The sequence below is a fragment of the Fringilla coelebs genome, assembly GCF_963513975.1.
Source record: "Fringilla coelebs genome assembly, chromosome: 5".
Taxonomy (NCBI): Eukaryota; Metazoa; Chordata; class Aves; order Passeriformes; family Fringillidae; genus Fringilla; species Fringilla coelebs.
Window position 1 is genome coordinate 21,918,497 of NC_140033.1, and position 20,513 is coordinate 21,939,009.

The 20,513-nt window shown below is 38.0% G+C and overlaps 1 protein-coding gene across 1 annotated transcript in view; it reads left to right on the plus strand.

Moving 5' to 3' along the window:
* The window catches only part of LOC311153862 (V-type proton ATPase subunit S1-like), a 50,355-nt gene extending 30,348 nt beyond the window's left edge, over positions 1 to 20,007 (plus strand). Inside the window, exons 7-10 of the mRNA XM_084205937.1 lie at positions 6,268 to 6,509; positions 7,098 to 7,151; positions 13,821 to 14,064; positions 18,776 to 20,007. Of these exons, the coding sequence (XP_084062063.1) occupies positions 6,268 to 6,509; positions 7,098 to 7,151; positions 13,821 to 14,064; positions 18,776 to 18,985 (750 nt within the window). The 3' untranslated portion in view covers positions 18,986 to 20,007. The remainder of the gene's footprint in view (positions 1 to 6,267; positions 6,510 to 7,097; positions 7,152 to 13,820; positions 14,065 to 18,775) is intronic.
* The last annotated feature ends 506 nt before the right edge of the window (positions 20,008 to 20,513 follow it).

Consider the following 20,513-nt stretch of genomic DNA (forward strand, 5'->3'; position numbering starts at 1 on the left):
AGTAACACGCTTTGGCTCCTGTCTGCATTTTTCAATTAAGTAACCCACCAGACCCCTGTGTAACCTCTGTCCAACTCTCACTGCATATCTGTTCCATTTTATGGCAGCAGATACTCCTCCATCCTTTTTCACATCTCCCATAGCAACTTGAATTTTATATATGGACATAAGAAAGGGGGGAAGGCAACCAGTTGGAAGTGGGTATTCCCCTAGCAGTCTAAAAATTATGCAAAATCTGTAGCTCCTTTTATCTCTATGGCAGAATTGCTTGAAACAGGGCCCAAAATCTAATGCTCAGCCTGGGGACATTGGCATCAGCAAATAGTTCTTGAATGATACATCTGGTAGATTCCTTTCAGGAATAATTTTGTTTTACAAGGCAAGCTCTTAATATGTTTTTTTCTCTCTTTTGTATATTGTTTGCAAAATATGATTACTAAAAAGGGGTAACACTTTTGAAGATGACCAATACGTTGTTTTCATTGAAGCATTGTGTTTGGGTCATTTGTCTTAACTGAAATTTAAGGTGACAAATTAAATGTAGTAGCTCCTTCCAGCTGCTATTCCAGCTTATACATGTTCCGTTGTACTTTCTAAAATCAGAATATTTTTGTAGAAAATGACAATTTCTTAGGGTAGATGAGAAAGTTTGGTATAAAAATCCATTGAATATTGTATCAAGAATATAACAGGAAATATAGATTTCTTCAGAAAATGGGGACTGCATTTGCAGATGTTCTGGTATGTACCATACGTTGTCTGATTTTAAAGCCTTTCAAGTGGAATTGAATTGAAGTTTTCACAAGTGCTGCATCCCAACCTTGCTCTGCTCTGGGTTCTGTTGCTCTCATGGTCCCTGCTAACTCTTGTCTCTGTGCAGTGTCGGTGGCACAGAGTAGTTCCATTCCCTGTAAATGACAGTCAGGAGATCTTTGACCCATCCCAGTGCTGCTACAGGACAGGCCTGTGAAGAAGCAGACCTAGCCATGAATATGTGAGCTGATGCTGCAGATCATGTTTACACAAGGATGGGTTTGGCCACTGAACTGAGCAGCATAGCAAGTACTGCAGTTTTGTTGTCTCTCCTAGCAGAAGGTCTTGAAGTGCTTGCTCATGGCTTGGGCAATCTCCCCAAGTCACAGCAGTTCTATCAATTATAAAAGAGAACATTATGTTTTACACTGAGATCATTATCTCTTACTGTAAGACATGCATTTTGACTTTGAACATTGGTATCCCAGCCTTGTTTTTGTGAAAAACCGAGTGATGCACTCACAAGCTGAGTGTCACAGTTGCCAAGCCATTTGGCTTGCTGCTAGAAGTGTGCATGCTTCAAGAGGGAAGCCATCAGATACTAATGTGAGGCAGTAAGGTTGGTTATATATGCAAGGCACTACAATAATCATAATGTTAATAAATGATTGCACATTTCTGTGCATTCTCTTTTACCTGCTTCATCAGAGTAATAATAGAGATGGGAAATAGAGGTCAAGGATTCTTCTGGGAAAAATATCAATATGCTATTGAAATTAATTCTGATGTCTTGTTTAGGCTTACAGTACAAATACATAAAATAGGGTTGGAAGGGATCCTAAAGATCCTCTAGTTCCAATCCCCATGCCATGAGCAGAGACACCTTCAAGTAGACCAGGTTGCTCTAAGCCCCACCCAACCTGACCTCAAACACTTCCAGGTCATAGGTAGCCACAAGTTAACCTAGAAGGGAATTAAAAAACAAAATCCCAAAATGTTAGAAATCATAAAAATGTAGACAGTTAAAACCTTCAGAAATAGAGATAATTGGTAATTCTGCTTAATGTTCTAGATTTTGACAGCTTAAAATACTGTTATGCTACAGTCTTCTACTGACATGTGAAAGAATGAAGTCCAACAAATATATTTCTGTTTGCTGCATGTGTGATTTTGTAAACTTGACACCATAAAGAACATTTTTACAGTTATACCAAATTCTAATGCTTGCCTTTGAAATTGCTGACCTTTTGCAGAGATTGCCTGCATCACAGATTCGTGATACACTATCCTTCAGGAAAATTATGTATTAGCAGAAGTGGTGGTGATGCTATCCATAGTGAGACCATGAGGCCATATCAAATAGAAAGCATGGAGGGAAACTGATCTGTTTGTGTGGGAAGGAATATTGAAATGATAATTTCAGAAAAAGCATTTGAAATGTGCTGATACTTGGCTGGGATGTGAATGCTGAGTGGCTTCTGGTATGCCACAGCCAAACCCTAGAGAGAAGCATGATCTGCCATTTTGCAGTGCCCCTCCACTGAGCACATGGCAGCCTCCTAATGTCATTTTTTAAAGGACATCTTGCAAAAAATTTTTTTTTGTTGGTCCCTGTTAAAGCAAATGGAGAAAATGCAAGCATACAGTTCTTTTGGTGAAAAGAATTACAGTTGGTACATGATATGTAGGTGCACCTCCATCTACCAAACCCCAAATCCAGTTCAGATAAAAGGTATTTGTCTTTGTGGTATTATTGTAGCAGTTGCAGCACCTGCCCTTCCTTCCTTGGACTTTGCCCTTCATGATTTAGGGCATCATCTGTGATCCAAAAAGATTCTTTGTCCTCATTTTTACAATGTATTTTGAACTTGTCTCTACATGTATTCCCTAAATATTTTCAGGTTCTTTTCTTCATTTGTGCCATGCTGTGCAATGCTAATAAGCAAAATCTGCACTTTTTTTTTTTTTTTTTTTTTTTTTTTTAGTAGAAGCTAGGAGCATAGAAACTTATTTAGTTTTGCAATACTAACAACTGGCTTAATCAGGTTATGACTAAAATTGGAAAAATTGTCATTTACCATCCAAGTCAGGTATATACAGAGAAGACTCTGTAGTGCACAAAGTAGTATGGATGTATGGACTAAACTAAGATACAGCCTAAAAAGAGAAAGGGAATGGACCCTTCTGCCTACTCACCTCCCTCCTTGAAAGTACAGAAATACCTTTTCAGTAATAGCAGCAATTCCACAGAGAGGATGTGGTCATAAATCTATGCTCTTAGAAATGAAAAGGAGCAGCAAGCACCACCAGAACAGTTTTCTTTTGCTTGATGTGCCCACTTTAATGCAGCAATAAGAAGTCACAAAACAAAAGACTGAAACAGAAGACACAAGCGTCTGTTGAACTGATACTCAAAAATCCCATGTTGTAACCAGTGTAAAATATGTTTCTGGTGTTCATTACCATTCATCATTTCAGCAAATGAAAGTTTCATTTTCACAGTATGTTGTATGATTTTTGTATGTGTTTACAACTGTTTGATTTATATTTGTTTTCAAGTGTCATTTCAAATGTGTAAAATGGCCCCAAATCTTTTTTCTTGTCTCTAGCCACTCTGTGTTGGAAGAGCCAACAAAATTGTGGCAACAACAACAAAACAAGTAATTTTGGATGTAAGGTCTGTTTGCTTTGAAAAAGATTTGTATGTTGGTGTATCAAAATGTTCCCAGACCTGCTTCCTTTCTTGTTTTCAAGAGAAATGATTCTGAATTGGGAGGCTTGAAAAACAGATCAAAGGGAAGAAGTGTTTCAGGCTACCTCTATTGCAGGTTCAGTTAGTAATTACAGCATTCCATTGTGGTCTAGGAAAATCTAAATTCTTTGTTTTTCTTTTCTGTACATTATTTATTCAGGTCTACCTGTTGTTCACTGCATGAAGATCAAAAGTGCCATTGATAAATTCAGAGAATAAGACAGTGATTCACACATCCCTCAGTTCAGATTACCTGAAGGAGAAGAGCACACTGAACGACAGAATTAAATATGGTGTAATGATTGGCAACACTTCCACCATATATTGTTCCAAAATAATCTAATTTGATTTACAGTAATTCAGTGTAAATGTAATCCATTTGTCAAGGAAGTGTCTTGTAATTTATAGTTTAGCATGAAATATATGACACTGGAGAATGATTTTGATTCGGTAAGCTCATGTTTTTGCAGCAACAAAAGGAAAAGAAAATGTTCCTTAAACAGGGAAACAGGGGCATAGTGGGGAAGCTCTCAGCTTCCCACTGCAGTTACCTGGAAGGAGCAACTGCTGTCCTCGGGTCTCCAGTGTGTCCCAGGCTGGGCTGTTTCAGAGATCCTCCTTCCAGCCTGCAGACTAAATTTTTAAATATCTCTCTTTGATTTCAAGCATGCCTAATTCACAGAATATCTGAGTTGGAAGCAGATGGAGGGATCCCGTTAATGCTCATTTCCCCAAGTTTTGGCACGCCATCTCATTGCTCATCACTAGACAGCCAGGTTTTGTTCCTTTCCCCCTTCCAAGCCCATTTAAAGCTTTGTCATCAACCCCCCTGGTCTAGAGCTCTTCTTGCCCTCTGAGACAGGCGCATCCTGTCAGGTGTCACTGGAGCACATGTTGAGTAGATTATCCCATGGTCATCAAATACAAAATCTTTCCACTGACACTGACCTTGGAGCCATGCATTGCCCTGATGGATCTGCCTATGCCTATCAAACTGGTGAATTTCTTCTCCTCTGAAAGCCCTTATTTCCAGGTTTACACTCTTTTGGTTCATATGCTTTCTGAGAGAGGCAAGGGAATCTCTATGTAAGAGCCTGATGGCAAAGTACTGCTCAGAGAGCAATAGAAATAAAGCTGTAGTATGATTATGTTTTAATAGCTTTCTTTTTATTTGAAGGTACTTCGACCTAATCCCCAAAGTTATCCCAGTCACAGTATCCAATGTAGCATTGTTTTCAGCTCTTAGCAGGTGGTTTTTAAAGCCCTCTTTAGATGATACATGGGGCCCACATAGTAAAGTCAATAGTTAGACAGGATATAATTTAGACTTCAGCTTTTCCTCTTAGTTTGAAATAAAATTATTACATTTCAGGAAAGTCTAAGGAAAGATTTAAAGTTTTATATCAAAAGTTGAATATTTTCTTTTGTTGTACCCTCTTCTTTTAAAGAACATGGTATTCATTTAAAATAACTCTTGTTCTGATGTATTTGAAAAGGCACTACTCTGAATTAAAAAGAAATTCATAAAGTATGCATGTATGGGAGGGGAAGACTGCATTCTTCACTGAAGCATTTAGTCAGAGGGTTTTAATGCAGCCCATTCTGCTTAATTGATAGAATGAGGTACCTGCAAAGACAAGCTGTAAATAACAGATGGCCAATAGTGTTTACAGAGCAGCCGTTCAGGTGACAAAATCTTCTGGGGCTCCTCTCCACAGGCAGGTGATAAAGTGATATTATAGTTTCTGTTTCAGACTGGAAAATGACTGACTGTCATTAAACCTGTCATTTTACACTGGTTGCAACACTGACTGTCTTTAAACCCATGAAAAGTAGTTCCAGGCAATAGCTCCACATAATTACAGTTCTAGTAATCCTCGTACCCTTTGTGATGCCTTTCATTTCTTGCACCCTAAAGTTATACAAGGGTAGAGGCCACTCGTAGCATACAAAGTTGTAAAGCTGACATGGGAATCAAAAATAAGTGGAATATTCCAGATACCAATAGAGTAAGAAGCGAGGAGTAAGATAAGAACAGAATAAATTTGTTGTGTTGCAAGGTAAGGTTGCTTTAACTGTTGATATCTGTGGGGCTGCTTTACCAAGGATGCCCTGGGTACATTTTTAAAAGCATTACCTACTAAGTGGAATTCCTGGAGATACCCAAAATATTCATGCAAATATCCTAAATTCCTGGAAATACCTTAAAAGCAGATGTGTCTCTTTTAGGCTGATGTCCACTACATCAGCCAAATGAGTGAAGGTCTTCTTTTTCCAGAAGCCACCAGAAGAGTCTAAAAATAAGCTTGCTGTAGCTAAGTAGACTGCTCTCATGCTTGTTAAAATGAAGACTGCAAAAACAGTTACTCTACTTAGGGGAGAGTGTCCCTGAACTAGCAAGTTGAAATTTTCTCATGATGTTATTGCAGAAAAAAAGAACTAATTTATTTTAGTATTTTCTTCTGGGAAAAAAATTCTTCTACCTGTTAGCACAAATGAATGCTACTATCTTAAGGCAACACTACCAACATTGTTTTACATTCATTTCCCTGGTATCAGTGATGCTTATTTTTGTATGTGGACAGCTGGCCTTGGGAGCCTCATTAGCCTCCACATCACCAGTCAAATAGACAGACTATAACAACTATTGAGGTTGATTGAGGGTTTAAAAACAGGTGCTCATGGTACAGAATGGGGATGGTCTGTTTTCAACTGAAATGACTCTTACAAAGGGATGAATTGTTAATGTGTTGTTGTTCCAGATTTCTAGAAAAACTGATGTGGTGACAGAATTAAGACGACAATTAATGGCTGCTGAGGAAGAAGAAAGTTCATCATATCCTCCTCTGAATGTAACCATTGGAAATGATACATGCATCCTTTTTTATGCTAGCAATTTCAGCCTCAAAGCCAACAGTTCAGTTTTAATAGATTTGACAAATGCAACATTTTTAACACAGAATGTGGATGTTTCTGCCTCTGAGTGCTCAGACAGCAACACAACGTGAGTAGCATAAGAAATTTCATATCATAATACATTTAATTCCAAAAAATTTCAGAAATATTGTGTAAAATCAGTGCTATTTTAATTGTCTTCTTCTAAAGCATCCAAAACTTAAAAAAAATGTGTTCTTAGAAGAAAGAAGTTAAGTCAAGACCACAAAAACTGTTCAGATGAGGCCTGTAATTTTCACGATTTTTTTCATCCTATGTTCCCCGCTTTCTTGTTTGTTTGTATTTGGTCCAAACAGGTTTCCCTGTGCCTGATCTCACAATCACAAAAATGTCCACTGGCATTAATGAGACCATAATTCCATTCCCTTGAAGGGGAGTACTGCCAGTTACAAGGTAGTCACTCAGCTAGAAGTACATTAATGAAACATGATCTCTGTTTTCCTGTACTTTGAAGCACCTGCTCTAGGGTAAATAAAACCCTAGAAATATTTAGTCATATTTTTCTATGTACTGAACCTTTGCTATATGACTTTTGTAATTGCCTACTGATTTACAATATATCCCTCAAATTGAAATGTCACAATGATCTAATTAAAGCTGACTACTCTAACATTAAAAATCTGTTTCTTATTCTTAGACTGTCATTAAAATACACAAGACCGGTGAATGGAATCAGCAGCCTAGAGATAAGGTAAGTTATGCTTTATTTCAGATAGATCTTTTCTGGTTTACAGTGTCTGTTAATGAACTAGGCACAAAAATAGGGGAGAAGTTTTTATTATTATTTGCTTTCTCTTCTGTGAGTCACGATGCAGGAAAACAACAGTACAGTCTTTATACAGGAAATGTATTATTATTCTCAGGTAAAGTTCTGAAAAAATATTGTAGGCAAACATCCATGCTATAAGGTACTGGTATATGCAGCTCCCTGTTTTACTAATAGGATTGTTCCACAGTTCTCTCAGGTAAATCTAACTGGGATTTGTAAAAACTTTGAGGGGTTGAAGTCTACCTGCATGGCCAGGGCTGTATTGAGTCCTAATGTGGATTGCCAGTGCACTCTGTTAGTGCTAGCTTGTGGTTAATGAGGGGTGCAAAAAGTTATAAAGTCTTTGCTGCTCCATGGATGGTGACAAGACCATATTTCTCCTACCATGGCAAGAAGGAAGAAAAGCGAGGGAATTGGAAGACCTGGGAAAAAAAAAATCAAAGGGAGAATCATAGAATTGTTTATATTGAAAAATATCTCTGTGATCATTTAATCCAATCTTTAACCCAGCCCTGCCAAGTCCACCGCTAAGCCGTGTCCTAAGTGCAACGTCTTCAAATATCTTCAAGGATGGAGACTCAGCCACTTGCCTGGGGAGCGTTTTCCAAGGCCTGGCAATCCTTTAACTGAAGAAATTTCTCCTAATGTCCAACCTAAACCTCCCTGGTGCAATTTGAGTCCATTTTCTCTTGTTGTTTTCTTACTAGGAAGAGGAAACTACACCTCACCTCACTAAAACCTCCTGTCATATCGTTGTAGAGTGATAAGGTCCCCCCTGAGCTTCCTCACCTCCAGGCTAAATACCTCCAGCTCCCTCAGCTACTCCTTGTGGACAGGACTTGTTCTCCAGCCCCTTCAGCAGCTTTTTTGCCCTTCCCTGGACATGCTGTGGTACCTCAATGTCTTTCTGTTGGTGAGGAGTCCAGAAGTGAACACTGGATTCAAGGTGTGACCTCACCAGTGCTGAGTACAGGGGGACAATCTCTGCCCTGGCCACACGATTGCTGATACTGGCCAGGATGGCATCAGCCTTCTTGGCCACCTGGGCACAGGCAGGGTCATGTTCAGCTGCTGTTGGCCAGCCCCTCCAGGTCCTTTTCCACCAGGCATCTTTGCAGCCTCTCTGTGCCCTGCCTGTGGTGCTGCCTGGGGTTGTTCTGACCCAAGTGTAGGACTTGGCATTGCTGAACCTCATACCATTGGCCCTGGCACATCAATCCAGCCTGCCCAGATGAATGCTCAAATGAATTATTTACCATTATTTACCATTATTTACACAGAAAGAGAAAGACATTTTGTGTTCAGGTAAAAGGATCCCAGAAGAGCGTGTCGTGAGGAGAGTCAGCAATGTGCTTGGAGTGGTATTCAGAGTGCATAGAGACACTTGTATTCAGTATCAGAGATGATGACAGGTGGCAAAAAACCAGACATACATTTCCCTTCTCCCTCAACAACCTAGAGCTTTGTAAGAGAACATACCGTACAGATAAGATTGCTGTTAGTACAGTATTTTTACTTTTTTGACTTCAAACTTCAGCTTTTTTGAAGTTAGCTGTGTATAGGATCCCTGCAGCTTGTCCTTGGTGATGGTGTCAAGCATGCCTTGGTGTCAGTCATGTAAATTATCAGAGACACATATTTCCCTAAACACCATGGGGAATTAGGAAAGTGTTTTCCTTGGATCCCATTTAAAAGATACTGATCTCAAACCAAGACTCGACCCAAGCTGTACTTTTCCTTTTACTACAAGTCCCAAAATATCGCCTTCTCTGCTGCTGTCTGATGCTCTTCTGTCTGCTCTTTAGTGCTCCTATCCCACTCTGATACAGACAGGCCCTCCAAAACACTGCTCTGATTCTCATTCTTCATCTCTGCACATCCTAGCACAAGTCTTAGCTGGCCTGCTGTAATCTCTTTCTGTATGAATGAATGGGCTTGTTTCCTACATTTGTCCTGAATGCAACTGTGCTCAGCATAATGTCATCTTTTTTAGGAAAATTACAGTTCCAAAAAAATAGTACAAAGCATCCTATGGAGCATGACACTGTGCTTCAAAACTAGTTCACAGCTAGATCTTAAAGGTGTTGTTTCCTTTAGTAGTTAACAGGCTTCACTTAACTGTATAATGGCAAATTGCAAACCTGGAGACAGTACTATAGAAACCAAATTCTTTGGCAGTTGAAACATTTATCTTAGATTTTGTTTTTTGCAGAAGATCAAATGTGATGTTAGTGCACACATGGATTTAGTGAAGACTATTTAGAATTATGTTTAGTAATCTGTTTGTTAAAAACTTATAATTTTAATTGATTATTGGATGAAAAAATTAATGCAGTCATGAATCTGAGTTGCATCTGGAGAGAAGAAATTTGAAGCAACTCTGCAGACAAACTGTAATTTAAACGAAAATGCCAGTACAAAAGGTGAATGGTTCATGTTTTCTTTCTTTTTCAGGAAAAAAATTATATCCTTTGAGTCTGTTGTAGTAGAGGCAGAAATATTCACAAAGTCTTTCTTGACCTGTGCCTCTACTTGAACACATTATAGCTAAATACAAAATGCATAAACAGCCCTTGAAGCTGGAATAAGAAACTCAGGCTCCACAATAGGTGAGGACTTGAAAAGAGAGCTCAGGTAAGGTCCTGGATGTTTTCATGCCAAGCAAATAAGAGTAGCATGGGCTGGCTGTGTTTTGCAGGAGAATTTGTTCTATTCCATTGGGCCATATGTGATCCAGGTTTTTAATAGACCTTCCGGGCAAATAAACACAAATATATCTAAATTGATCAATTTCTATTTATGACACAGGTGCTTAGAAATATAAAATGGAATAGAGGAAGAATGTAGGGAGCAGCTTCCAGGGTAACCTTTTCTTGGACCTTCACTATGCCTTGGCCTGTATGTGGGAGATAGGGACTGTCTCTGTACTGCTTCTTTCCCCTCTCCCTTTAACTTATTAAGCTGTCATCATCTTGACCTACAAGTTTCCTCATTTTTGCTCTTTCTATTCTCCCTCCTGTCCTGTTGAACATGGGGAGTGAGCAAACAGCTAAATGCGTGCTTGGCTGCTGGCTGGTATCAACCTATAACACCTCACTTTACAAATTGACAATAATTCTAAAGACTCACCTTATTATTTTTAGTTTTCTGTTGGATTGTCACTTGATGGGACAATGCTGTCATTTTAGGCCTCTGTTAGCTACCATAATATAGCAGTGCATGCTATATAATACAAATAACAAGATACATGGAGCAGAACCAGAACAAGCCATCCTCATGATTCAGTCTCAGAACACTTTTCTCATGATTTGCTAACACTTTATTCACCGTGTGTGTCTCAGCATGTCTCTTGTCAGAGCTTCTAAAATCCATAGAGATATGCTGCAACCTCTGTTTTCCCCTCTGGTTCATTTTGATTTGATTTCTTTTTCAAGATTACACTTTGGTAAGATCATGGTCTGCCTTAACAAACAGGACACAAGCCAGGCAGAGAGGTGGAAGGAGCAGAGCTGAGAGCCATGACTGCACTTTTTGCCTCTGTAAAGGCCTTTTACTTGAGTGTAGGATAGCATCTCTTGAAAGTGACTCCAGAGAGGACCATGTTCATTCAAGTAGCTCAGTTTATTCTTCATTAAAGTAGGTTCTAAATTCAGCAGCATGAGCAGGATCCAGAGGCTGCCCCCCTTATCAACACCAGTCTGTGCCCACGTACAGAGCAGCTAGTCGCATCCCACCTCCACTGACAGCTGCCACTGCTGCTCCATCCTGTGCACACACACAGCTGGCACCTCCCTCACTCTCCTCAGCAAGAGCCACAGCCTCACTCATCCTCCTGCACTTGCACTGGAAGATGAGCTGTAAGGGAGTGGTTGTAGTGTTGTGTGATAGTGTTAGGAAAGCAAGCTGCTGCTGCAGCAGGAGTGGGAGCAGTGGGCAGTACTCCTTTGCTGGAAGCAGCACCATTTCAGTTCTCTCATAAACTGATCCAACTGTTCAAACACTTGTCTGGGAAAAAGTGTCAAAGTGAATGGGAGTGCACAACATTAGTATTCCAAATTTACATTGATACGTACTTGACTGCTGTTGTCAGAACAGAACAGAGCTGACCCAATAAACATGTTTTAAAGTCTTTTCCTTAAATTGTGTTTCTCTTTGAATATTTGAAACAGTAATTCCAGCTACCTTCCTCTTCAGAAATACCTCTGCTTGTAATGATTAGCCACATGAGACGCGATCAGTGGTGGTGGCAATCAGAGTTCATGCAGTTATCTGGCACAAAGGCAGCCTGGCCCATGACCAGGAATTTTTTGTGCCGCCATACATAAAGTACATAATGTCTCTAATGTACATAATTGTCTCTAATGTTTAACATGGACGTAACATTTCCTTAAGAAGCCAAGGTACTTTCAGTTCTGCAGATAAAACCTTTAAACCTTTGTTCTCTCTCTGCTCTGTATCATTAATTTGCTATAATGTGCTCTATTTGCTATCTACTCATTTGAGAAAATGTTAAACTAAATTAAGTAATTCCTTAGATTTTTGTTGTTTGAATGCCTTTTTTTCTTGTAGTTTAATGAACTCTATTTACATCCATTATCACTTAAGTGTGTGCTTGTTGGAGGCTATTCACTGTTAGTTGTCTGGAAAAATGCTAAGGATAACAGCCTTCATTACTGAATTAACTGTGATCAGCTAGTTAACCAATTAGAATGTTCATTCTTGTAAGTCTGCAAGTAGCACAACATTTTAGTCTTTGGTGTGATATGAAGAGACAGCATTCCCTTCAAAGTCATTTTAGACTGTATTCATATACATGGCCTTATAAAACTTTTTGTTCATAAGGTCAATTTAAAAGGAACTTCCTTCTTTACCACTTTTCTCATCTTATCAGCAAAAGTATAGACCACACCCAGCCTCTGTGGTTGTCATAAACATTTAAGTAATCTTCTCTGTGTTTATAACTGGCTTTCAGCTGGTGCCTATAGCATTGCTGCTGGGGCACAATGGGAATTCTGTTCAGATTGTACTGTACATCAGGAAAAGGTTCCTTTCTTCTAGCAATAATATCAAGGTTTTAATTTTGTAACCATATAAGAATAGAATATTTTCTATATTATATCTGTAAATGTGGACTGGATGGAATTAGGTTTTGTTTTTTTTTCTTTTTCACTGATGCTTGCAGCTCAATGTTTTATAGGTAGAACTGTTCAAGCTTAAAACATAAATAATTCCATAAGAGAAAACATCCTTTTCTCACTTCAATGACACTGTGTTCTGGAATTCCTTCTGAGCATTTTGAAACTCTTGACATTTCTGAACTTTTCTGAATCAAAAGCCGCTGATTATTATTAAATATTTTTTTTTAAAAAGCATCATTTGTGGTTAGATTCTATGCCGTGTGGATGACACAATATTGAAGGTAACTAATTTGAAAAAACAAGCAATATTCTACAGAGAGACTATTTTCTCTATATACATATACCCTACAGGACATAAAATAGTCTATATTGTGCCTCATTTAAGATGACTATACTTTTTTTTCAAACCAATCATAATTTCATGTAAGTTATTACTTCAAATTTTAAAGTGAACATACAGTGTCACCCATTGTGGACAGACATATTAGAATATTTCATTTTGTGGCAAGTCTTATTTATTGATAAATAGATTTCTCTTCTAAATCTTTTGTGGTTACCAATAATCAAAATAAATCATCAGCAAACTGTGTAGAGATACACATGCATAGACCAAGTAGGGTTTAAGTATCAATGTACACTAAGGGTAAAGGCTTATAATTTCCTTATGAAATAGCTTGAATGCCTAAAAGTAACTATAAAAACTGGTAAAGGGTAGCACATAGTCCTGATCTGTAAAGGATCAGAATGTACTTCTGGATGTCTGGATGTTCTCAGTTGTGTCTGCTGGGAGCTGTTCAGACTGCACTGGTAGTAACACAAATTCCATGGTTATAAACTGCTGCAATACTACATGTACACAGATGCTTTCAAAATTATAAAATAGGTTTTTTGTGCGTAGCCTACTTCAAATTGTGAAACTAGATCTGACCATCCCTCCTGACCCACCAGTGAGAGAAAGCTCTGTCTTCTACACCAAATTCAGACCTTTGCAAAGGAAGTTGCCCTTTCGGCATTTGAGCCAAGAAAGAATTGCAATGATAAATTAGAATGGCTATCATGCCTATACCGATCAGAAAAGCAATTTTCCAAAAATCCCATAAAATGTTTATTCAGAGCCACTGCAGTCCTGCTGACACTTTCTCAGCTTCTCGTTTATTATAAACTGATGAAATACAGCACTGGCAGAGGCCCTTGAAGGATGAAACTGCATTTGCTTCTTGCCTGCCACAGTTACAGAAAGCTGTGCTTGTGAGGTGAAACTGTAAGTGGTAAACACATTCACAGAACTTCTTCGCTTGAAACAATCTTAATGACATGTGAGCCCATGCCATCATCAACTGTGATGTTTTCAGCCAGCAATAGTGAGCCCTTATCTGTTACTTTATCAAAAGTATATTAATTTTTTCCTTCTAACCTGTTGACTTTTTCTTTTTGTCCTCTGTTGTGTTCCTAGGTTTATAATGACCAACAAGTTCTATGAAGTCTCGGCTAGAAGATGGTCCACTTTAGATTCAGTTGAGATTGTACAAGATGGAGAAAACTTAGCTAAATTTATTGTTTCTGGCATCTCTGCCCCTGCAGAGTATTCATTTCATTGTCAGCTGGTGGGAACAAGCAATCTCTATCCTGCAAGGCTGGTTAGAGATCCATCCAACAATGAGGCAAAAAATTGGGATGTTTTCATTTCGGAGTTGCAAGTGAGTATGCTTTGCCATTTCAGAGATAACTCCAAGTACTATTACTTGCTATTGTAGGTGGTGAATGACACACATTCATAATGCCCTTGCTTTCATTCCAGCCAGAGGGAAAACATAAAAGAAAAGCTGTTCCCCTAGGTGAGCTATTCAGTAGAGGGGTAAACAAGATGCCAGTTGCTGAACAAGGAAAACATGAAAGCGCAGCTTTGAAAAACAAAACTATGAAGTTGTGCACAGAAAGAAAACCCAATTAAACCAAATGTGCCTAATCAGGCAAAGAATGGCTAAGTCCTCATGCCTGTTTAATGAATTGGGCTGCTCTTGGAAACAGGGGCCTCTTAGGTGGGTGGCTTTATGCTGCTTTGTTTTTATTTGGTTTCTCGGTGCTTTGTTTGCCTAGGAAAGTACAGCTTAGTGTGGCTGCTGTTTTGGGTGACATGGACTGTCTGAACTCCTGCAGATAGAAACAAAGCCCAGTGCAACTAGATTTAAAGGGAGGTTTGCCATGGACTTCGATCAGGAATGGTATTAGTTCCTGCATGACCCAGAAGGAAAGCAAATGGCTCTTTTTGAATGACACATAGCTTTTCTGCTTATTTAGTAGTAGTTAAGACTACATCTGTGAGGTGTAGATAATTACACTTTTACTGCTTTGAGCTTTGCTCTTGACTTAAGAGAAGCATAACAACATTTATATCTTAAAACAATATTTCACTAAGGGATTGCTTTGATGGAAGAGATCATTAAAATAATAGGAATAATTCCAAACTGTACTCTATTTGTCAAACATGAGCTAACTCCACAATAATAACTGGATACAAATGCTGATACAATTGTATGTATAATTTTGATAACAAACCAAATCTCAGTAGTCTGACTTCAGACTTGACACTTCTGATTGAGCAATGGAAATCTCACAGAAAGAGCATTGGTGCTTAGATTTATTTTCCACAACTTCCAGTATCATGTCTCACCATTTTTTGAGAAACAATGTTGTAATACCTACCAATGTTGTGAAGGTGCTTTAGGATGTTATTTTTTTGTAAAGGTCTGTAAGTACCACAGTTCATGCAACTGTACTTTGCCTAGTAAACTCCTTGGAGTTAGGCTTTCACATGCCTAAGGTATGAAAGGACATGACCTATGAAATTACAAAGTGTATACTTACCACCTATCTTTCCTGTCAGTTTCTCTATCCACTGATATTACTGCCTGCTTAAAGCTTAAATAGGCCTTGCTCCAGCCTTAGCAGGCACCCTTTCATTGTGGTCTTAACCAAGAGCAGAAGCAGTGGTTTCTCACCTTCCTTATTGATTTGGAACCACAGCTGCTTCCACTTTCAGACAACAGAAACTCCAATTCCTCTTGAGAAAGGGCTTTTTCTCTGATCAAATCCTAAACATAAAACACAACCTGAAAACTCCCAGTCTGATATTCTTCTGCGGTGTGAGAAAACAGGAGGTCACCATTCTGGGCTCATTTCCAAGTTCTGTCTGACCTAGATCATACTTTTCCAGGCATCTTCCACTGATAGATACTGAAAGGTGATCTCAGTATCAGTCTTTGTTATTGCATAAGGTTTAGAAACCCCCAAACTCTTCTGCATGGTGAAAAAATCATGTGGGATGTGCTCAGTAGTTGCAGCCAGCACAAAATCTTGTTCCTGAAACTGAGAAACATGATTTTCATGTCAGTTTTATGCAATGAGTTAGAAACCAGGATCCAATGCCAATCAAACTGGCACAATTGCCCTTTGCCACACTGGGTCCTGGAAGCTGAATCACAGTAACAGAGGGACGATGGCAGCTGCATGGGAAGCCTTGCACAGCTGGTTCCTGGGCAAGGCTGAGCAGGTGTGGCCTTTAACTTCAGTTCTGGAGCTGCCTCACTCACCAGCATCTAAGAGAAGCTCTGTGGGATGCTGGCTAGGCACGGTCACAGCCTAGGATGTCACCAGACCTCTGCAGAGCACCTAAACTGCTCTGGCTTTGGTGGGAGTTTGGTTGTTCAGGAATGGTTCTTCTACCATGTTACCTTTTGTGGTTTTGAGGTTCTCATATTTGTCAATGAACTTAAAGAGGAGGCTGCCAGCAAAAACACTGCTTTTCTTTAGTATGTGTGGTTCAGAAGTACTTGGAAACCCATGAAAAACTGCCAAAACTTCAAAATCAGGAATATTTTGATCCTTTGTAGCTAAAATATCTCAAAGTTCAAAAATGAGAAGTTTGGTGTTCACTTAAGAGCCATAAACCCAGCATATTTTACTTGAAGTTTTTGTCATAGGTCATATGATGACAAATCTACATTCAAACATATTTAAAAATTAACAATAAATACAGACTTTTATAATCAAGACAAATGACCGGTCTAAACACCAAAATCAAAACTTCCACTGGACAAAGGCCTGTATACAAAAGACTTTTGCATTCATAAACATTAGAGAACTACATGTAAGTGTTTTTAACTTTTCTATATAAGCTTCTGAGATTCTCATTTTTTTGCCTGGTATCTTACACCCCCACAGAAATGATAAAGCTTCAGAAAAACAATAAAGTAACCCAGCATATTCTTTCTCGACATCCTAAAAGTAGACATAGCATTTTAGGAATGTACAATTGAATCTTTCACCGAGATGGTTCAATAAGCATAATGCTGTTTTAAAAATATATAAGACCACTAGAATTGAAATAATAAATTTCAGTATTTCTGGCTCTAAATCAGGAGTGGCAAAGCCCTTCTAAACTGAATATACCTGTTAAGCACTTCAGAGAGCCCTTGTAAATGTGGTAGGAAATGTGTATTGTTTTCCAGAATTTCGATCCATTTTTTTGAACACAAATGACATAAATCATCACCTTCTGTCCGTTTTTATTGTCAAGAAGTCTTTCAGGCTACATTTCACAACTCCTATTCACATTCTCACTTGTGGTCAAAGCAGTGGCTTAACAAGCAAAGGCTTTTGCAGTCATGTATTCTCTAAAGCTGTGCAAATAGTTGTCCAGCCCTGCAGCTTATGTTCACTAATCCTGCTTTAATCAGAAGTCTGAGTACCTCTGGTGAAAGCAGACAGTTTTTGTGAGTTAGCTACCATGATTTGACTTGGAAAGATTCTTCTAAAAGGTTGAATTGCTAAAATTGTCTTCACCTCCACATTATCTAAAGAGCCTTTAGTTCCTCACATTATATCAGTTTTATTAATCACCATTCTGGAAGGTCATTGCTCATAACACACATATTACATGAACATTGACTTCAGGGACCCGAGCCATGCCTGAATACAAGCCCAGAGTGTTTACTGGTCTGTTTGTTGCCTGGTAGATTTGTTTGGTTTGTACCAACACCTTTCCTAGGAAGTACAAACTCTTTTATTACCACACATAAACTCAAGCTTTCAATTTATTTTATTGCAACATCATAGGGTGTGAGAACACAAAAAGTAGAAATCCATGATCTTCTGTTTCTTGCTTATTGCTGGGTGAGAGAAGTTATTTAAATAAAATTATACTTTTAAAATTTTATTTGATAATATTTTAAGGAGAATAATAATTTTTAACATGTCATTTCTTTACCAGTGGGTTTGTGATATTTGGTGCTTTCCTTACACACCCATTTCAAAGATTCTGTAAATGTATAAGAATCCCATTCTTAATTTTTCTTTATAAAATTATTTAAGAATGAATCAGATTAATTCTTTCCTTCCTCGTCTTCCACAAGTTTTGTTTCCATCCTTCTAAAGGAATCAGTGCCTATGCCATTATGTGCATGCTTTTAGAGGGGAGATTGTCTTCCCTTTCTTCATAGTTTTCTAATCCTTGAGTGGTTTGAAAATTTCTAGGAAGTCATTGGTCTCAAAGGCATTCAGTTTGCTGATATTTTTGTACAATTGGGATCTAGACAGAGAATATATCTCCAAATTGGTTGATTTTTCTGAGGAAAATAATATGGTTGGAGGACAGTCAGTGGTAGACATTGTGAATTCAGTCAAATCAGAGCTATAACAAACTTTTCTAACTGCTGGAAAAGTTTATATAGGTTCTATAACTTAATAGACAACACATATCCCAAACCTTGATAAAGCAAGCCCTGCCTTCTGTTTTGAGTCTGAATTACAAGGAGGGAGGAAGAAAGATTTCATAACTTTTTTCTCCTTGAACTCTCACTAAAACTCAGCCAAAAATTATCATCTTTATTAGATGTGTTTTAAAATAGGCTCTAGGAATTTTGTCTACCTCATCTGTCAAGGAGCTATTAGCTAAAATTCTCAGACTATTTCAAAAAATCTCGTGATCTGAGGAGCCTTAACTCTCGTGCCTTTGAGTGCTTTGAGTTTCCTGGCTCTGAAGTGGTCATAGAGCTCATGATCATTGAACACTGATAATACTGGTTATGTGAATACAGAATACTGATCAGAATACAGTGGATGCAGAATACTGACCACACATCCCCTCTGGGACTTTACTTCTATAAGAAATACAAATTTCTGAAGTGGAGAACCTACTGCTTACCAAAGAAATGGATTCTACATCTTTAATTTCCTGGGTGAAAAGGAGATCTGAAAAATTGTTTTGCAGAAAATTTTGTTCTCACTCTTTTTTTAATGGGCAGAGAGTATGACTGATAGTTAAAAGCTGTGGGGTTTTGTAATTACCACATACATCCTGGAAGTAAGGACTATGCTTAATTGCACTCTTCTATCTTTCCTCATTTTCAGATTCAAGGCTTCAACGTTATAAACAACCAGTTTTCCTATGCAAGTGACTGTACAGGTTTCTTCACTCCTGGAATTTGGATGGGCTTGGTGACATCTATAATTTTACTGTGGATCCTGACCTATGGCATCCATATGATCATGCAGCTCACAACAAACAGCAGATTTGATGATCCCAAAGGTCCAGCTCTATCAGTTCCTCAGACAGAATAGCCATGGACTGACTCAATGCCACTGTGGCTTTTCCCAGTCTGGTGTTTATGATTTTTATAGCCTTTTACTTCAAAATATGTTTAACTTAAAAAGATATCACAGAAAAACCAGATAATGAAACTAAATATAAAAATGATCCTTGTGCTTGGCAATGATAATAATTCTATCTGTTATTATGATAATTTGTTAACAGCTTTTTGTGTTGAGGTTCTGAAGTGAGACTGTAGATTACTCTCTCTGGCTATTAGAAAAACCATTAAAAATTTCCTTCAGATTAACTTCTATTGGCAAAGAAAACATACCAAAACATACCAAACAGGTAATTTGGAAGGATAAAATATTTGATGAGAAACTATATAGCAAAAACACTGGTCTCTCTAAAGGCTCTTTAGTGTCATGATGATCCTACCTCTTAAGAAATTTTAACTGTGTTTTGAAATTTCTTCTCTTGAGTAAAACATTCAGAAATGTGCAGAACTAATAAAGTATAAGTCACTAACTAAATGGTCTTGAGGAGTCTTTTCAAAATACATAACTTTGTTCAGGTGTGGTATCACGAAGGAGAGTGGGCAGACTGAGGTTTAGCTTCCATCTACTCCTATCTTACACTTGTGAGAATTGTGTTGAGTAATGCTGACTTGAGTTTGCTTTAGCAGTGGACAGCTGATGGGAGGTCAGTCAGTGGCAGATAGGTCCTTGTCCAAACTGATCACAAAATTAGCTTTGGTGTCATGGCATTGAATGCAAATTTTCAAGTTGAGAACCTAATATAATTCAATGTGCTGGTTCAGACAGCATCTTAATAAAGTAGTTTTCTGAGCCTCCTCCATTTTCCAGGCATCTTTGGAAAAGTTATGAAATTCACCAAAAAAAAAAAAAAGGGAACAATAATATTATATAAAATCATTAGAAGCACTGTGTCAATGTACTGTTTAAGTATGAGCATTTTATGGTCATCTCAATGCTTCTAGAAGCCTGAAAACATTCACAGTGTTCTTTATTCTTCTGCAATTAATAGAAACACTACATCCTCTTATTGGGTAATCTGATTATGGAGTGAATTACTGAATTTTATGTAAAACTAGGAAATAGTAAAAGAGCAATAGTAAAAGGGTAAAAATTAGACTTTTATTCTTTCCTCTGGAATGTTTTTATGACTGTACATGTTCAATTAGTAGTTAAAACCCCCAAAAATATAATTTTGACAAAATTACATTCAGGAAATGAGAAAAATTCTAACTTTTCTGATACTGATCCATGTCATACTACAATGATACAGAGTAAAGACAATTATAATCAACTATTTAACTAGACAGACAGTAGTTTTTATCCATCATTTCTGTGTGTCACACTTTTATTATGCAGTCCAAAAAGTAGATTAAATGTTGTCTGAAGCTACTCCTTCTGAATCATTCATTCCCGACCTGTAAAACAAAAGGAAAGTGTCATATAACTAGCAGAGGTCTCTCACGTGCTGTAATATTTTTCCCAAATGCTTTTCAGAACCTCAAAAATGCATTTGATCTAC